Source organism: Phaseolus vulgaris, chromosome 11 (assembly GCF_000499845.2).
Source record: "Phaseolus vulgaris cultivar G19833 chromosome 11, P. vulgaris v2.0, whole genome shotgun sequence".
NCBI classification, from domain to species: Eukaryota; Viridiplantae; Streptophyta; class Magnoliopsida; order Fabales; family Fabaceae; genus Phaseolus; species Phaseolus vulgaris.
The window spans coordinates 15411931-15431150 of NC_023749.2; the positions used below are offsets into that span (position 1 = coordinate 15411931).

Genomic DNA, 19220 nt, shown 5'->3' on the forward strand with positions numbered 1-19220 from the left:
ATATTTTAGTCAAAAACTCAACATAGATACTTTTGATAATTTTTCTCCAGATATCAGGATTTCCTCTATTCGAGTATTGTTAGCTCTAGAATTTATCCTTAAGTTCATTATTTATCAAATGGATGTTAAGACAACCTTTTATAATGGTGAACTAGAGGAAGAATTTTATATGACCCAACCTGAAGGGTGTGTAGTTCTTGGCAAGAGAAAAAAGTATGCAAACTTTTAAAATTGTTATATGGGCTAAAATAGACACCAAAATAATGGCATGAAAATCTCAATAATGTTTTACTTTGTGATGGTTTTTGTACTAACAATGTTGATAAATGAGTGTACACTAAATCTGAAAAAAGGTGAGTGCATCATTATAGCTTATATGCTTATTTGTGGGGATCTAAGTTTGAAATGAAAAACACATGTGAAGCAAGTTAATTTTATAAGTTAGAGTCGTAAAGAAGTAACATAGTATATTACTATCCCAAAAGCAACATACCAATAAACTTCATATGAAGTTTGACTATTATGACTTTTAGCCATTAAGTAGCCTTTATGATGCTAGCTTTAAATTAAAAAAAAAAAAACAGAGAGGAATCAATTTCTCAACCTAAGTATGCCCAAATAATTGAGAGCTTATTGCATTTAATGAGCTTTTATAGACCATTGGTAACTCTCCGTTTTTCAGTATTTTTCTAGACCAATATAATTTCCTTGAGGTGTCTTTTATTATTATTTTTTGATTTTAGATTAGATTGTATTTTCTTCAAAATATTAAAGTTTTTACAAAAAGAACATCATACAAATTGCATTTTACAGCCTAAATTTTGCTTGATTTGTCTAATGAGTGTTTTGATAATTTGAAGGAATAATTTTTTGAACTAATTTTGACCTTGAAATCTTAAATGATGATATTGAAGTGATGAAGATTGGAAACCGAAACTTAAAAGAGCAAAAAAATATGCAAAAACATGCAATAAATGATAAAAAATTCTTGGTCAACCTGCACTAGACGGTCAACACTAAATATGAAGAAAGAAGCTGACATTCATTTAGTTAGTTTTAGACGATTTTTGGGCCCGATTGAAAAGCCCATTCAATTGTAAAGATTAGAAATTCTATAAATAGAGTAGAAGTAACACTAACACACTGAGACACTTAGATACTTAGTTGGTTAGTAGATGCGACAATTTTAGTTTTCTGTTGTATGACATTTTGAGATCCAAATAATTGATTTAAGTTTATCTTCTTCATTCCTGTTTCTTATTCTCTTTACTTTTCGCAATTTCTCACTTCTTCTTTTGAAAAAATTATGGAAAAGGGTTTCAGCTATTTGAACACCTTGTTAGATGTTGCTCTATTTTAATGTTTTTCTCTTCAAAGTCTTTAAAAATTATGTTTTCGACTGAAAATAGGTTTTTAAGGACATATGAAACAACTGATTATATGCTTCTTCATTATCAAGAAATCCAAATTTAGGTCCATTAGATTTGAAGTAGAAGAAAAATGAACCATGGTTTCGATCCTTGTTTTTCATTGTTGAATTGTGTTCTACTTTTCTTTATTGCATTTCTATTAAATTCATGTTGGTTTACATTTTTTTCATTTATATTTGAATTTTTTACATTTTCCTTTCACTTTTAATACATTCTAAAGCATTCTTAGTTTACATTTCATCATGCCTTAATTTACGATATAGTTTTTGCATTTCTACAATTTACAATTCCCTCAATTTATCTTTGTGCCCTTTATGTTTCCAACCCTTTATATTTCATGCAATTTACTTTTTGTTCATTTACATTTCTCACACAATTTCATTTTCTTGCAATTTACTTTTCACATTCTCACTTTTATTATTTTTCGTTCTCTATAAATTGAACTATTACATAGTCTAGTTAACGATGGTTAACTAAGGAGTTTAATAGTTATACTTAGTTTTTTTTAATTTATTTTAATTTCTTTTAGTTAATTTGTTTTTACATCAAACGCTTTATCCTTTCAATTTTCTTTGTTGTATAACTATTAGGCGATTTAGTAGACGATGGTCGTCTAGACTATCTAATAGTTGTACTTAGTTGTTTACTTTACAAATTTACTTTTGTGTTGCACTTTTCGTTTTAGAGTATATTTACTTTCGAATTCATTCCTGACTTTATAGTTCTTTACATTTTAGTGTTTATTGCATATTCTGTTGCAATTTTATTTACCTCAATTTCAGTTTGTTTATGTTTCCAATTTATAATTTGAATTCTCTTTTTCGTACTTCACATTTAATCATTTACTTTCAAGTCATTTACATTTCTAGTGTCATTAGACAATCTATCAAACGATTGTCTTATTAGATGTTCTAGTGTACACTTTGTCTTTACAATCAGAATCATTGGGATGCACTTGCACGACTCATGAAATATTTATGAAGTGTTATAAATTATGCCACTAAATATAGTGGATTTCCCACTATACTAAAAAGGTACACCGATGCTAACTATATCACTTATTCATATGAGACAAAATCTACAAGTGGTTATGTCTTTACACTTGGGGGTGGTGTTATTACATGGAGATCAACCAAGCAAACAATTATTGCAAGATTAACAAAGGAATCAACGTTCATTGCTCTTGAAATGGTTGCAAGTGAAGCTGAGTGGCTGAAAAAACATCTTAGCAAATATTTCATTAGGAATGAAACCAACCCCATTTATGTTAATGCATTGTGATTGTCATTCAACGATAACTATAGCTAAAAATAAAACTTACAATGAAAAAAGTCGACATATATAATTGAAACATACTTTGATAAAATAGTTACTGAAGAGTGAAACAATTTCCATTAATTATGATAAGTCAAAACGAAATCTGATTGACCCTTTAAAGAAACCCTTAGGGAGAAACATATTTTAGAAACATTAATGGGAGTGAGAGTCAAGCCAATTGCAACAAACAAGGGATAAAAATCTAACCTTTGTTATTGAAGATCCCATGAATAAGATTCATATGGGTAAAAACAAGTCACTAGTCAATTCTGCTAGCACTAAGATTGATTTAAATCAATTTTATGTCAAAGTGCTACATACTGCATAATTGAGTAGAAAAACTTAGTGGTTAATGTGATATAAATAATTTTAACTTCGAACAAAGTTTTGAATGATTTTCATATCCCTTACCGGTGGTGTATGATTTGCAACATACACTTGATAAAATGACCTATATGAGTGTCAATTGGAGCTACTTGTTTTAGGTCTTGGAAAGATCTTTGGAGCATTAATGAATACTAAACACATGCATGACCTAGTAAGCGCAACTAAACGATAACAACAAAAGTTGTAGCAGTGTATTGTGATTAATTAATTGTTAGCACAAATTAAGTATTTTGGTTCATATAGCCTTTTTAACAATTATATTATGTGTTAAGTTTCTAATTTTAGAATTGATTCATATAGTTTGTTATAGCATCTTTTCCTGCATTACATTTTATATTAGACTTATGATTTTTCTTCTTTCCTTTTTTGCATTTTACATGAAGGAAATTTATACACTATGGGTATTACAAAAGACAAATTGTCCCACATTTCTTAGTTTTCACACTATTCAAAAGGTTTATATACAATAATTCTCCATTATCTTTAAAATGGGTAACAGAGGAGGTAGGCCTTGGGCGCATGAAATTGTAGGCATTATTTAGACTTTTTGTGCCCGATTCAGTTCTTTTTTTCACTGATTTCCCCCTGCATGCAATAAGGAGGTCAAGGTACTTTTTGCCATTTGGTTTAATTATTTATTTTCTTTTTGCCTTTGGTTAATATGAATGTTGTCTCCCCTTTCATTGCAACGTTCATCCTACTCTTTCATAACCTAGGGGATTGCAGGAATGTGTAAGTCAAATCTTCATTTCCTATAAATAAGTGTTTCTCCTTTCCTCTCCTCTAAATCGTGCCTTCACTCATTCTCTTATTTTCTCCTATCTTAGGATTCTCTTTCTTGAGAGAAGTTACTAGTTTTGTGAGTCCCAATATCGCCCTATAAATTCTTGTTGAACAATGGTGGCTTACGCAACGTACTACGAATAAATTCTTAAAGACAATGTTTATATATACATTAGCAAACTATTTTTTTCGTGTTTCCAACTAATTGTTACTACAACATATAAACTTACACTATCAAAACACACATTATGATTATGATGCTATTATTTCCCTTAAGTAATATGGGAAAAACTTTAAACTTTTCTTTCTCTTATACACTTACTTCTTTAACATCTTTGCACACCATTAAAAGTATTTATTATATTTCTTTTGTTGTTTTATTGAAAGATGAATAAAATAAAAAATAATATGAAATCAAAGGTTATTGCTTGTTTAACAGTTAGAACTTAGAGTTAATAATATAAATTTTGTTTTTTTATAAAATTATTTTTTTAAATTAAAATTTTTGTTCAGTGTGATTTATATATTGATGTAATATTATGAATCGAAAATTTGCTAAATCATGCTCTTCTCAATCTAAAGGTGATAAAAAGAGAATATTATAATTAATTCTCACGTGAACTAAGACTAAACATCGAATTAGGTCAAATTTGAGTCCAATAAACCACTCCAGTATAATTTGAATTTGACATTTTAAGATTTATATATGAATATTAACTTATCAGATTAATCAGATGTAAGTTGCAGGTTAATTTGGATGGATAATTCTGGTTCTCAAATTTTTTGAAAGAAAAAACTTTTATTTTAATTTTAAATGAATAAAATAAACACATCCAACTTTTAGTAAAAAAAATTATGATATAATTTTAATAATAAAATATGACTTTACATAGTTTATTAAAAAAATATCATACTAAAATAAATTTAAAATTATATATACATATAAATTTAAAAATATTAAAATATCCTTTTTTAATTAGTTCAGATACTCATAAATTTTTATATATATATATATTATTTTATTTTTAAATTTCATCATTATTATTTATTTCATCTAACTTTATTTAGTAATATTACTCTGTTATTAACCATAAACCTATATCCAAATTTCTTTCGGAATTCTTCGATTACGTTTGGAAGAATTTTTTTTTTTTCCCAGAGGTCTAGAGTGAACGAAGTCAAAGACATAAAAGAAAAATTATGAGAACTTCATTAAAAATTAATATGCATATACTTAAATCAAGAAGCAACCTGCACTAATAGCAATTATTTAGTAGCTCGTGAAATCAAGAGATCTTGAAAGATTACCTACCAAATAATATTTTCATAGCTTTAAAAAGATTCGATCCATATTTATGATTAACACGTGTTGATTAGAAAATTGGTTTCCAAATAATATTTTAGGTTCCAGATTATAAATAAATAAAAATGTCATTGAAAGAAGAAAACCAATTAATTATCAATAATGGAAGGCAAAAAAGCGTTGTTGTGTCAACTCTTAAGTAATGCACAACGCAACCCTTTAGAAAACGATAATAAATATTTTCATCATACATTTAAGAAATTAAAAAGTAAAAAAAATATATATTATTGATATACTTCTACAATATTCATGTGAAAATAAAACATAAAAATTTCTAACATTAAAAATATGGATATTAAGGACAAAACAAGTTTCAGTACTGTAGTGTTTTTTTTAATTATTTTCTTTAGTAGATCTTATCAAACTTTCAGTGCCCATGTTGTTGAAATAAAACTAAGACCTATGATTAATGTTGCAAATTACAACTACAATATATATAAGGTAGAGTGAAATTAAAAATCACAACCAAAATCTCACTGATGAAAATTGAGAAACATATTTCATCTAAAGGAATTAATACAAGAAAGAAGTGAAGGAAAAAAAGGTAGAACGAAAATGGTGGTTCAACAACAAATGACCACAAATTCTACTCTAACATGGTAACACATAAAAAGTGTTCAGTTTTTTCTCAAGAGGAGAGGGTCTATGATGGTATGAATGGAATGCAGAAGAAGAATTATGTATATAATCATTGCAATGAAACCAGCGATTAAAGCTCTTGTGGCTTCATCACAATATTTGGGAACTGAATCACATATCGGTAGCCAACCTGCATAATTGTTTCCTTTCTTTCCCACCTGAGCTATGGCCACAGCTGCAGAGAGGCTTGAGACAAGTAGAATGGTGAACACCTACCCAAAAATGAACCATTAATATAATCCTAGTTAGAATTTGACTCATCTATAATATAAAGTGCTCATGTTATAATAATAATATATAATATACTTACTCATATATTCATTTTATCTAATCAAGGTTAGTTACATGATGAATCACATTATGTTGTTTAGTTCAGTTAACATGCATATTAGAATTTGTGTTTGAGACAACTCAATTCTAAAGTGAGAAGTTTTTCAAATTCTATCTTTTTTAAGGTGAGATTTGAGTTTTCTTTAGTATGATCAATGAATGGAGTGAAGAAGTTATTAAAGTGCTTGATTATGGGTTGGCTACTATTGATTAAGCACAGTAATGTAGTGTATGTGTTGAGACGTGCTAATATAAAGAAAGAGGAGGCTTTAGGACATTTACCAAATCCAAGGCTACCACAAGTTGCCATAGCAAGCTTTTTGCAGGAAGAAAGAGCACAAAAAATCCATAGACAGTGATAACAGAGTATGCAATGACAAAGTACCTAAGTAGAAACCATTTTATCAGTTTTCAGAATGAAGGAAGCCAACATTTTCTTGACCAGAAAAGATTAATAATTATAACCACTAGAAGACACTTACTTGAAGGCAGGGGAATTGGTGTATTTTGCTTCAAAGGACACTGTGAAGATGGTAACTGTGTCATGGCTAGTAGCCATCATAATGACTGCTGAAAGGGTTGCTGCAAAAGCCAAGAACCTTAGCAGAAGATGGCACACCCACCTAGTCTTGGCCATGGATTTGTGCACTGTGAAACCTCAAGCAATGGTTTAAATTAATGGATGAACATGATGAAGTGTTGAAATTTCAAGGATGTTAGGAAAGAAAAAAATGGGGTAATGCACTGAAGTTATAGTACACATTTGGGTTGTGTTAGGTGAAATTCTTATCTGTCTTGATTGAGTCTATGCCACCGTCATTTAACAATTTTTTCTAGTTTTGCTGCTACCTCCCTTCCTTTTGTGGTGTTCATGTAAGCAAATCCATTTTTATCTTAGTAATCAGTAAGATTAGTTTGGTGTCCTTTTCAGGCTAATTTATGGCCAAGAAAATGTTAAGATACTAGATGAAGCAGGTGAAATTTCCAACCTAAACACAAAGCTAAATGATTTTAATATTGTTGTTCTGTCTTTTGTTTTATGTCTTTTTGTTTCCCTTTCAATTGGTTCAGCTAGCAAGAAAGGTGTTGCACCCTTTTCAACAGTCAGCACATGCTGCTTCTCCACACTAAAATGTTGATTCAGAAGCATTATTTGGTACCAAAAATACTGCGCCAAAAGTCACCAACGCGTTAATTTGACCAATTTAGTTTTACATTACCATTCACGGGGTAGGAGTAAAAATAATTTTCAATTATGATGTCATTAAACATTTAACTTTAATTTAAATGATTGTATGTTTGTCATTTATTTTTTGTTTTTCTTGAGTTGTGAGTGCATAATCTCTTATCAGAATGAAACGTAACATAAATAGAAAAGTTTTGTTAACACTAATAAACCCTAAATAGCATACACGTGATATGGTTTATAATAATATTATAATATTTTTAAATTAAAACATTAAATAAAAATAAATAAAATATTAATTTATTAAGGTGTGAAGTGTATGTTTTTATTGTTGAGGGAGTTAATATATCAACATCCAAACTTAAATAAAGAGTTCAAAAACTATCATAATCTTAGATAAATATAAAAAAATATGTATTTATGGTACAAAATCGGTTGAGAAAAATAATATTTCTTAAAATTCAAAAAATAGAACTTATAAAATACATCTATGGATGTGGACACAATTTTTGATACATAGTTAGAAGGCCTAAAAATTAAATTGAGGTATTGTTCTAAAACAATAAATGATTGTTTATATATTTTATAGACATTGTGTTTAATTTCCATTATTAAATTATTAAAATATTATTAAAGAAGAAGATAATAAGGGGAAAATTTATGATAATTATATTAAGAAATTGACTTTAAGTGATGACAGAGTTTTCAGCTCAGGATTAATCATTAGGATAATGACTAGAAGAATTTAAGAGGAGTGAGATTCTGTTACTGATGGCAAAGACATGTTTGAAAGAGTCATTACCTAGTGGTACAATCTAAAGTAGAATTTAAATTTCTTGCTCAAAAGTATAATAGAATTTTGGCTTGTATTTTGGCTTTGAGTATATTAGGGTTAAGGTTAGATTTCTAAAATCTACTTAGGATATAATTGGGTTTAATTACATCCCACATTAAAAACCTAATTAGTCACACATGACACACTTTGTCGCACTTGCCATGTGATTAGCTATTGACACCTAGTTTTAAATTCAAAATTCCCTCCATTTACCTATAAAAGGAGGTGCTTGACTCTTAAAAATTCAGATGAATACATTAAAGTTGTGCTATTGAATTTGGAAGCCTTAACTTTTCTTTGTCTAGCCTTTTTAGGATAGACACCTTTTGATCTCTTCCTCTCCTTTTTTCAAGTGATTAGGCCTCACCTATCACTCTCTAATACACCTCACGACACTCAAACTTCATGGGAATTCTATGAGTTCTGCCTTGGTTCCATTCCTCCATTGCTTCCACATCTAAATTCCAAGCCAACCGGTGCTAGTTTCACAACCATGAAGAAGGAACTTCATCATTAAGTCTAACTCAACCTTACAAAATCGGCTTATAAGGTAAGGTTGCACAAACATACATTATATTTATGAGTGATTCGATAGCGGTCCGATAATAAATGACGGATAAACCCAACAAACTCTCGCAAGAATAAACTCTAAATGACTTTGATGTCATCTTAAAAAAATAACTTTAAGTCTAACTCAACCTTATAAAACCAATTCATAAGATGAGATTTTCACTCATTTATATATTATGAATTATCTTTATATCTAGTTGAAGTGGGATCTCCAACAAGTTAACTGATTTATTTTCAGAGATATGAACTAATTTGAAAGAAATTTTGTCTGTGATGCAAAATAAATAGTCTTTTATTAAGCTGCAATTAGTATTTAAAATTATTTATCATTTGATGCAAGATTAACATGATAAATAAATAAATTACCAACTATTTTTTTAAATCATTTATAAGTTTCCATTCATTTGTTTTTTTATAAAATGCAAGCCACCTCACTTTTAACGAGCTTTCTTTTTCCTTCTTTTCTGTTTCCTAACTTTGCATCTCCTCATCAAGACGAAGGCTTTTATATTGAATTCTTCATCACGATTCACGATCAAATTCTTACCATAACACCAATTTTTATTAGAGGTCAATTTTAATTTTCTTTTTCCAGAGACTAAGGAGGAAGATCTAGAGTGTCCATTCTATTCTTCACCCAATACTGATTTTATGCTTAAACTTACACATTCAATAAAGTTATATATTATTAAGTAATTTAAAAGAACATTAAATTTAATTTGTAAAACACTTATAAAAATTAGTAATCTTATTACATATAATCATTTATAGCTAAATGACCAGAAATGTATACAAAATGTTATGATAGGTTTTATTACTAAACAATTTTCACTTTTGATTTTTGTTTGCAACTTTAAAAGACCATTTTGGTAAAAAAAAAACAACTTTAAAAATACACACGGTAGTTTAAATATGTAAAAGAGGAATAATCAGTGGAGACGTGGCAATTATAAGTTCATGTCCCCACTTGTCGTTTTCGTTGTCAAATCACATTTCTTTAAATTTTGGACCAAGTTAAGTTGAAAATATTTAATATAATATTTTTTCTATTTCGTTCTAGTCATTACTCTCCTATTCAAGAAATGCCATGGAAAAGAAAGGCTACACATTAAAAGATAATCACCTTATCCATTTCATATTACTTTCATGATGTGATGGAATTAAGTATCAACCAAAATTTATAAAAAAAATGGCCAATGTTCTAAACTTTACCAAAACAAATGATTAATCATCTAAAATCCTTTCAAAAAAACTTATAAATAGACTAATGTTCTGAAATATTAATTTTATAGCTAATTTATTCCAAATATTTAATTTAGAGAATTTTTTTATCTATAACATATACGAATGCATTTTAAGTAAGACATTATTATTATTTTGTCTCAAAATAAATATGATTTAGTCTTTTTCAATAGTTGAGTTGAGAATCTTAATTTTTAATTAATCAAATATATATATGTAATTTTTTCTTTAATAACCGACATATTTATTGTTGTTGGTAATTTTTATGAAATAAAATAAAATTTCAATAATATTAAAATAGAGTAAGAAGTGATACTAATTTATGTAAAATGAAAATCTTAAGGTGATGTAGTTTTAGTATAGAACATGCTAAATTTAGAAAAATGATAAACAAACATCTTTACCCTAAAAGAAAATCAATAAATAACAATTAAATTTAGAGACAAAAAATAATTAGTCACTATATTAACTAAATTAGATACTAATTTAGAGACTAACAAATTTTTGGTATCTAAAGTAGTTTCTATTATTAATAAAAATTTATAAAATAGTTTCTAAATTTGTATATAAATTAGCTACCTATTTTAGATTCTAAATTGGTGTCTAAAAGTAGTAAGTAGCTAAAATTTTGGTAGTTAAGGGTTACATACCCATTTAAAAACTATTTTATAAATTTGTATTAATAATAGAAACTAATTTAGATACCAATAACTTTTTTAGTTTATAAAATGATATCTAATTTACTCAAATAGTAATTAATTACTTTGGTCTATAGAATTAGTTTCAATTTAATGTAAATTTTCTTGTAGTGATATATGATTTATCCTGATTTTATACCTTCAGCCGATATTTGTTTCTATTAAAAACTTGCTTTATTTTTCACGTGGTATTAAACATTAAGTATTTTCTTCATGTTTCACTTTCTTCTCCTAATTCCAATTCACTTGATTATTGCAAGCACACTATGTTTCATTATGATTGAATTGTTCTCCTCCTCACATCTGAGCATGAGCATTGTGAGAATCACTGAGCCTGGTGCAACTCTAAAAGGGTGAGTGGACATGGTAAACGTACATGGGATTACAAGTTTTTTTTTTTCTGAACCACAATATTATGGTTAAACAAGTACAATGTTTTGATTAAATTGGTACAACTGTTGGTTAAATTCATATTTGAACCAATATGACAATTGCAACACATCCAAGCACTACCTAACCATTAAAAGAACTTGTGAAATTCCTATATAGTCATCACCAACCTTGTTATAACATGAAAAAAGTTATCAATATGTGAACCAAAAATGATTGACTTAACAAGTTGTAATAGTTGGTTAAATGAGTCTATTTGTTGATTAAGAACCTCAATTTAGGCATTGTTACAATTATATCATATGGGAGTAATATGTGAAAATCACTAGGCTTGTTGCAACTTTAAATGAGTGAGTGGACATGATGGAGACACACGAGATCACAATTTTTTTTTTCTGGACCAAAACACTTAGTTAAACTAGTTATATATTTTTTTTGTTAAGTCACTATAATTGTTGGTTAAGTTAATGTCTTAACCAATATGCTAATTATAACACATTCAAATACTACATAACAAATAGTAGGAACTGTAAAATCCTTATAGTCATCACTAGTCCTGCTATCACATAAAAAATAATTGTTGTTATCTTTGTGTATATGTGGACTGAAACTGACTGGTTAAACACATTGAAAGAGTTTGTTAAATTAGTCCATTTGTTGGTTAAGGCCATCAACCGGGACTTTGTGTCAATTGTATCACATGAAAGTAGTGTGCGAGAATTGTTAGACTTGGTGCAACACTGAATGAGACATGATGGAGACACATGAAATCCTAAAACTTATTCTTTTTTCTAAACCAGAATACTTTTATTAAATCACTATAATTGTTGGTCAAGTTAATAATTGAACTAATATGCCAATTGTAGCACATTGAAATAGTAGGCACTGTAAAATTCTTATAGTAATCATCACTCTTGCTGTCACATAAAAAATATTTGTTATTATATTATATATGTGAACCAATGATAAAGTTCATTAAATAAGTTGAATTTTTTGGTTTAATGAGTTCAATTGTTGGTCAAGGGTCTCATCCGAGACAATGTGACAATTGAGATTTTTTTTTTCTTTTTTCCTGTTTTATATTAGATTTGTATTTCTCTAAAAAAATAAATTAAAAAAAAAATCTTAGAAACGACTTTTTGTAGCTTTTATTTTTTATGAATTGTCGAATGTAATATTTTGACCTTTTGAGGGCTAATTTAGAATTACAATTGACCTAAGAATCATGGAAGAAGCTACTAAAGAAGTGAGACTTGGAAACCAGTAGCTAAAATAATGAAAAACATTGGAAACAGGCTCTAGAAGATCAACCTTTTGTTGGAAACAAACAATAGACTATCAACAATAGTAGTAATTGACTCTAAATGGTCAACAATGTTTGACAAAAGAAAGTTGAAAAAGTTAATTAAAATGTAATCGAGAATTGGAATCATTAACTCCCAAAGTTGAAACTCATTACAATATAGAAATTCTATAAATAGAACTGATTACATAGAGAGAGAGAGAAAATGGGAGAAAAGTATATTAGAGATAGGCAGGGAGTTAAATAATGAAGTAGAATAATTTAGGTTTATCTTGTTCGTTTTCTGTTTTTGACATTTCTAGTTCTAATAAAAGATCTTGTTTTCTTTTACTTTTTTCTCCATCGTTTCTTCTTCTATTTACATTCTAGAGTTTGTTATCATTGTTTGAAGATGAATTTGGTTTTGGAAATAGTGAAACGAAAATCATGTCAGATGATGCTCTGTGTAGTGTTTTCTTCTTCAAAATCTTTTTGGGAACTCTATTTTATATTGAAAGTAGTTTTTCTAAGAACATACAAACCGATTGGTTGTGTTTTCTTCAATAACAAGGATTCCAAATTTGGGTTTCTTATGAATTGAAGATAAAGATTACTAACCATGGTTTTTGTTCCCTATTTTTCCTTAAAATTCTGAATTTTTCTTTTCTTGTTTTCAGTTTGTTTTGATTCTTGTTCGTTTACATTTATGCACTTTATAAATCTAGTTTACATTTTCTTTTTGTTTCAATTACATTTTAATTTAATGTCATTTACATTTTCCATGATGCCCTGTTTTACATTTATGTAATTTACATTTTGTGCTTTTTTTACATTTTCTACTTTTTCTGCTTTATACATTTCTAACACTTTAATTTTCTACAATTTACATTTCCACCACTTTAACTTTCAAGCAATTTACGTTTCTTGTCATTTACATTTTTTTGCAATTTTTGTTATTACTCATCATCACTTTCCCATTAGATGATTTGTTAAGCGATCACTCTCAAAATGTTTGATAGTTAAATGAAGGTCACATTGCATAGGTCATGTTAGACAATCTAGTTTACGATTACATACTATATTGTCTAGTGTGATTGTTTACAACTTTTCCGCTTAATTCATTTTGCATAAACTACAATAGACAATCTGATTCACGATCACATGTTAGATGCTTTATTGTATTTCCATTTTGCATGTTCATAAGTTTATGTATAAACATTGAATTACATTTTTACATTTCTTGTTTCAATTACAATTTCTCCCCTTTTAATTTGTGTAGAAAAGAATATTAAATAATGGATTCAATTAACATGTTTTCTTTGGAATTCGACCTAGGTTGACCCTATATTATATTAGGAGAAAACTTAGTATTTTTGTTTGAAAGTATGGATGCGATTTAGCAGTCATCAATGACTTATCTCTGTAGTGCACACCCGTTTTAACTTGGAACTTGCAGAAAATTCAACCTACATCCACACTTGGAAACAACACTATTAGAGTTCCTTATGGCTTACTATCCCATAAATTGATTTCTCCCCTTATTATCTTACCTCTACAAAAAAACATAGTAATGATATTCTCATTGTTTACTTCTATCAGCACTCACATGTTACTGATTGACTATATACATTTAGTTTTAAAGAAAAATCATAATAACATCGACTAGATACATTTAGTTTAAAAAAAGACCACAATAACATTGACTATATAGGTTTAGTTTTAAAGCACACAACACTAAAATTCTTGATTTTTTTTATTAAGTCCTCTAAATCATAAAAGGAAAAAATGGAGTTATACATGCTATGGAGGAAGCTCAAAAGATGGAGCTTACTAATGTCTAGCTTGAATGTGATTCTGCCTTGATTTGTGTTGTGTTTACTGCTAGGACTAATGTTCCGTGGATGATTCGTAATCGATGGAATACTTGTCTTAATTACTGTGGGAAAAATCAGGTTTAAGGTTACTCATATTTTTCGTGAAGGGAATGCGTGTGCTGCTTAGTTGGCTAATTTATGATTTATTCATAAAGAATATTTTCCTTGGTATAATAGACTTCCATCTAGTTTGTTCTTAGAATTCTTTATGAATAGGTATAGATGTATCATTTTTGTTAACATGTGAGTTTTGGTCCAGTCCCCCCATATTTTTGTATTTTCTTTCTTTTTTCTTTTTTTAATAATACTTTTTTCATGTGATGGTAGATGATTGTTGTTACTTGAGATGTCAGCCTAACTGAGATGTCAAATTGCATAGTTAGACTTAACATGAAAGTATTTTTATAATTAAAAAAAAGGAAAAAAGCATGGGCAACAAAGTTTCTAACTTGGGTGACATTCAAATATCCCTTTATAATTCTATAAATAACATAAAATCAAACAAATTCTAACATAATTTCATAGATATCCATGGTGATGAATATCACTCTAAACCTTGTAAACATTTCCCCTTAATTAAACAGGCATAGGAGTTTTGTAATAACTTGTGAATAAGATAACAAAAACAAATAGAAAGATAATTCAATCATTGAACATTTATAGAAAAAAAAGATAAAAACATACACATCATTTAGTCCACAACTAAGGTATATCATAATGGTGTAGTATTATACCAATAAAGAAATTATAAAATAATTTTAATTATTTACACCACCTAGGACATGTCTTCGTGTACGAAAACATCACTCAACAAATTAAAAAAGAAAAACAGTAAAATATATCTATGTTATATATTCTCACCAAGGTGATATGAAAATGGCATTTATGACTATGTAACTATGCATTTAACCATTTTTTAACTTAGTTTTGTATAATGTGTACACTACTCACGTTCTCTCTATGTATTAATGATAATTGTATTAAATTAGTACTACCATTTACAACTAAAATTAGTAGTTTGAAATTACCGTGTTTTTTTTATCGGCAATAATAAAATGAGCCACTTTAAGGGTGGTTCAACCTTATACATAATGACAATCTTAATCACATCCAGTAGACATACTCTCAAGTATGGCTGACTATACAAGACACTCCTAACTTAACCTAGAGAAAGACACCTGACATACTAAGTAAACATCTCATAAGATCATCCTAATACAAATCATCGGATCTATGCACCAATTAGAAAAGGAAAAAACGCAAACTGTGACTTGGATGAAACCTAAGACCAAGTCTTTAGTTGGACCAACGTGAAAGCCTCCAGTACATCTCCTACTCCCCCTTTAAAGATAACCCTATTCATGTGCCTCTATACCTCATTAACTACTGTGATCCAAATCCCTCCCCAAACCTCATCCACCGAAGCCGACGCACTGCTAATCCTAAACTGAGAAAAATTTAACAAAGGGACATTATGAAACACACCCTGCACACCCAGCCATACACAACAATGGTTCCACAATAACCAAGCAAATTTGCACTCGAAGAACAGATGGGTACTAGTCTCCTCCTCCACCCCGCACAGGCTACAAATAGAACTTGCAACTGTAATCCCGCGCCTAACCAGGTTAGCCTTAGTGACCAACTTATTTTCCAACACCTTCCAAACCGTAACTAGTGCAGTAGGTACAACTTTACTCACCCAAAATTTATTATATATTGTCCCATTCTCTCCAACTTTGTCCCCCCTTAGACGGAGGTAAGCCGATTCAACTGTATACCCGAGCTTCTCCCCTTCCTTCCACTCCCACCTATCCTCCTTATCCAGGTCAAAACTCACACCTTGGACTGCATGAGAAAATAGAACCATTATTTGCTTCTCCCAAAACTTTTTATTCTACTAATATTGTTTGTTCTTATTTTATTTGTAAATGTCACTTATGAAGGATCATTTAAAAAAAAAACACATTTAGTCATAATTAATTTTTTCATAAAAAAATCAATATAACTTTATATCATAATTTTAAAAAAAAAGTTGAAAACTCGTTCGAAAGATCATGATATTTTATTAATTAAAAATCTCATTATTTACTTCTCCCAAAAGTTTTTATTCTATTAATATTGTTTGTTCTTATTTTATTTGTAAATGTCACTTATGAAGGATCATTTAAAAAAAACACATTTAGTCATAATTAATTTTTTCATAAAAAAATCAATAAAACTTTATATCATAATTTAAAAAAAAAGAGTTGAAAACTCGTTCAAAAGGATCATGATATTTTATTAATTAAAAATCTCATAAAAATGGAATTAACCAATAACAATCTTTCAAGCTCCCAATGTGCAATAACATAACCCAGGACTTTGGAAAATATCTTTCTAACATCATAAATAAACTTTATTTAGTATTTGTCATGTATGTGATGTAACATCTTGAATATTTAGTTTTACGTGAAAATAGTTTGCAACAAAGAAGAAATACCTCATTGTACAAATCTCGAAACAATTTGAAAAACTTCGTGTTCAAAATTTAAACTTGTCCAATTTGTAACAAGTTTCAATTTATATTTTCATTGAGTATTTTTCAGACACTTCATCAAACATATCATTAGATTCTCGTATCCTCGATTTTCAAAAAAATCATAAAACATCATAAACTATCTGAGTATACAAAAATGACAACATAATTGAAGCAAAAGAAAAGAAAAATTTTAACGCTTATCCACCTTTTCTAACATGTTTCAATTTTACTAATCTAATACCACCTCATCAAATATAGTGTAATTTAATTATTAATTATAAAAGTTCATGTAAGCAGGGTGTATACAATTTTCGTGGTTTGGTGTATTGTCCAAAGGCTGAGACCATCTCATAGATTAGCAGAAGCACATCCTTGGTCCCAAACGCAGATTCCCCAAATTCCCAAACACAGCACAGTCCCTATCGTTCCAACATTGTTCTAATTCCGACACGACACTGTCAACATGCCAATTTCATCTTCTCTTACCTTAACACCCACAGTCTCAGGAATCGCTGCAACAACTCACACTTCCCACAATTCTCACCCCACCCATCTAAGATTCATTCCCAATTTCAAACCTACCTATCTACATGCCTTCCTCCCCCTAACTTCACGCGCCCCCTTGCGTCACCGCCGCGCGGCCAGCCCCGTCTGCCTCTTCACCGGCATAGTCGAGGAAGTGGGCACCGTCAAGCAGCTCGGCACGGCCCCGCATGGTGGCTTTGACCTCAAAATCGCGGCTTCCACGGTCCTTGACGGCGTCAACCTTGGCGACAGTATCGCTGTGAACGGCACGTGCCTCACGGTGACGGAATTCGATGGCAAAGTCTCGGACTTTACGGTGGGGCTGTCGCCGGAGACGCTGCGCAAGACGTCGCTATCGGAGCTGGAGCCCGGGTCGCCGGTGAACCTGGAGCGCGCGGTGACGCCGACTAGCCGCATGGGTGGGCACTTCGTGCAGGGTCACGTGGACAGTACGGGGGTGATCGTGTCGAAGGTTCCAGAAGGAGATTCCCTTTGGGTGAAGGTGAGGACTGAAAAATCGTTGCTTAAGTACATTGTGCCTAAGGGGTTTATTGCTGTGGATGGGACTAGTTTGACTGTGGTGGATGTGTTCGACGATGAGGAGTGTTTCAATTTCATGTTGGTGGCTTATACTCAACAGAAGGTGGTGATTCCTCTGAAAAACGTTGGGGATAAGCTGAATCTCGAGGTCGATATTCTTGGCAAGTATGTGGAGAGGCTTCTCCGTAGTGGTTTTGTTTCATCCTTTACTAATAGTTCTTGATGCACACATGGTTGAAATGTATGCTTGTGATAGATTCTCTTGATTTGTCTATTTGATAGATGTTTGCAGTTTTGCATTAGTTCTTCATAATGCTATTGTGGGTATGTTTGGATGTCAGTTGGGGAAGGAGGGCGTGGTTCAAATTGCTTTTACATCTTCCCTTTTCAATTTGTGTCTTAGAATTCGGCAATGTGCCTTATAATTCCCAAAAGCAGCGCATTTCTAACTTATATATCCTTATATAGTCTTAAGTTTGAGTGAACTTCATATTGCAATCTTCGTTTGCAAAAGCCACTTTCTCTTTTTGTCCACTTCAAACTGAGTTTCGAGACAAAATTGAGGCAATACTCTGTTTACGATCGCACCCAGTTGAAAATGGACATGCCTTTAATTTTCTCTGCTTTGACTCGTCCTACTGTGGCTAGGTTAGGAACTCAATAACAGGATCAGACATAGAACTGGAATTAAATGTATAGTAATTTGTTACATTCATATGGGACTGAGTCAGCAGGTAAATGCTCGACTTTGTTGAACTTATGTTGTGTGCTTTTCTTTTTCTTATCTTTCTGTCTTATCAACTTTGTTTAAGTGGAACAGACAAGAATAAGCAGAATGGCTACGAGAGTTTTGTACTAAGGAGTGAATAGGCATAAAGTGATTATCACATCACACCTTAAAGAGATGATCCTATGCTGCTTTAGCTGTAATGGGAGGATCTCTAATTCAGCCTGAATAATATATGGTTGAGTCTTTAGTCTTGTGACTAAATATAAGGAGTGACTCTACTGATAATACTAATTTACGTGAGAACAACTAATAATGCACTTTTTCATGAAATACTAATAGGAATTGGAAAACTCTTCATGATTCTATTCATTCAGAAGAATTAAGTTTAAACAAAACCAAGAAATATATAACATGAAAATAAAGACAATAGATAAGAGGTAGAAAGATGACACGAGATTTTAGATTTGAATCTTCCTGATTTTAAATCCAGTTACAGTCACCTCAACCTGAGAGAGATAGTTTCTATTAAAGTCAAATTATAATCACATTTCACATGAAAAACATGTAATCACAAGATA

The 19220-nt window shown here is 30.1% G+C and overlaps 2 protein-coding genes across 2 annotated transcripts; one reads left to right on the plus strand and one right to left on the minus strand.

Annotated features, from left to right (window-relative positions):
• Positions 1–5753: 5753 nt before the first annotated feature.
• On the minus strand, positions 5754–7046 carry LOC137824610 (CASP-like protein 1C1). Its single transcript, XM_068630279.1, has 3 exons — positions 6732–7046; positions 6532–6634; positions 5754–6131 (listed from the first exon to the last, which is right to left on the minus strand). Exons 1-3 carry the CDS (start codon positions 6884–6886, stop codon positions 5898–5900), a joined length of 492 nt encoding a protein of 163 aa, XP_068486380.1. The 5' UTR covers positions 6887–7046; the 3' UTR covers positions 5754–5897.
• Positions 7047–17136: 10090 nt separating this feature from the next.
• On the plus strand, positions 17137–18365 carry LOC137823946 (riboflavin synthase). The gene has a single exon (XM_068629316.1). It carries the CDS (start codon positions 17311–17313, stop codon positions 18133–18135), a length of 825 nt encoding a protein of 274 aa, XP_068485417.1. The 5' UTR covers positions 17137–17310; the 3' UTR covers positions 18136–18365.
• Positions 18366–19220: the final 855 nt, after the last annotated feature.

What these genes read in the sequence shown, in the direction of transcription:
- LOC137823946 (XM_068629316.1), top strand. Translation starts at nt 17,311, where the DNA reads ATGCCAATTTCATCTTCTCTTACCTTAACACCCACAGTCTCAGGAATC.
- LOC137824610 (XM_068630279.1), bottom strand. Translation starts at nt 6,886, where the DNA reads ATGGCCAAGACTAGGTGGGTGTGCCATCTTCTGCTAAGGTTCTTGGCT. An exon ending in ACCAATTCCCCTGCCTTCAA is followed by an intron (nt 6,635 to 6,731) that starts GTAAGTGTCTTC and finishes GTTTCTACTTAG; the next exon opens with GTACTTTGTCATTGCATACT. An exon ending in TTGTGGTAGCCTTGGATTTG is followed by an intron (nt 6,132 to 6,531) that starts GTAAATGTCCTA and finishes ATTTTTGGGTAG; the next exon opens with GTGTTCACCATTCTACTTGT.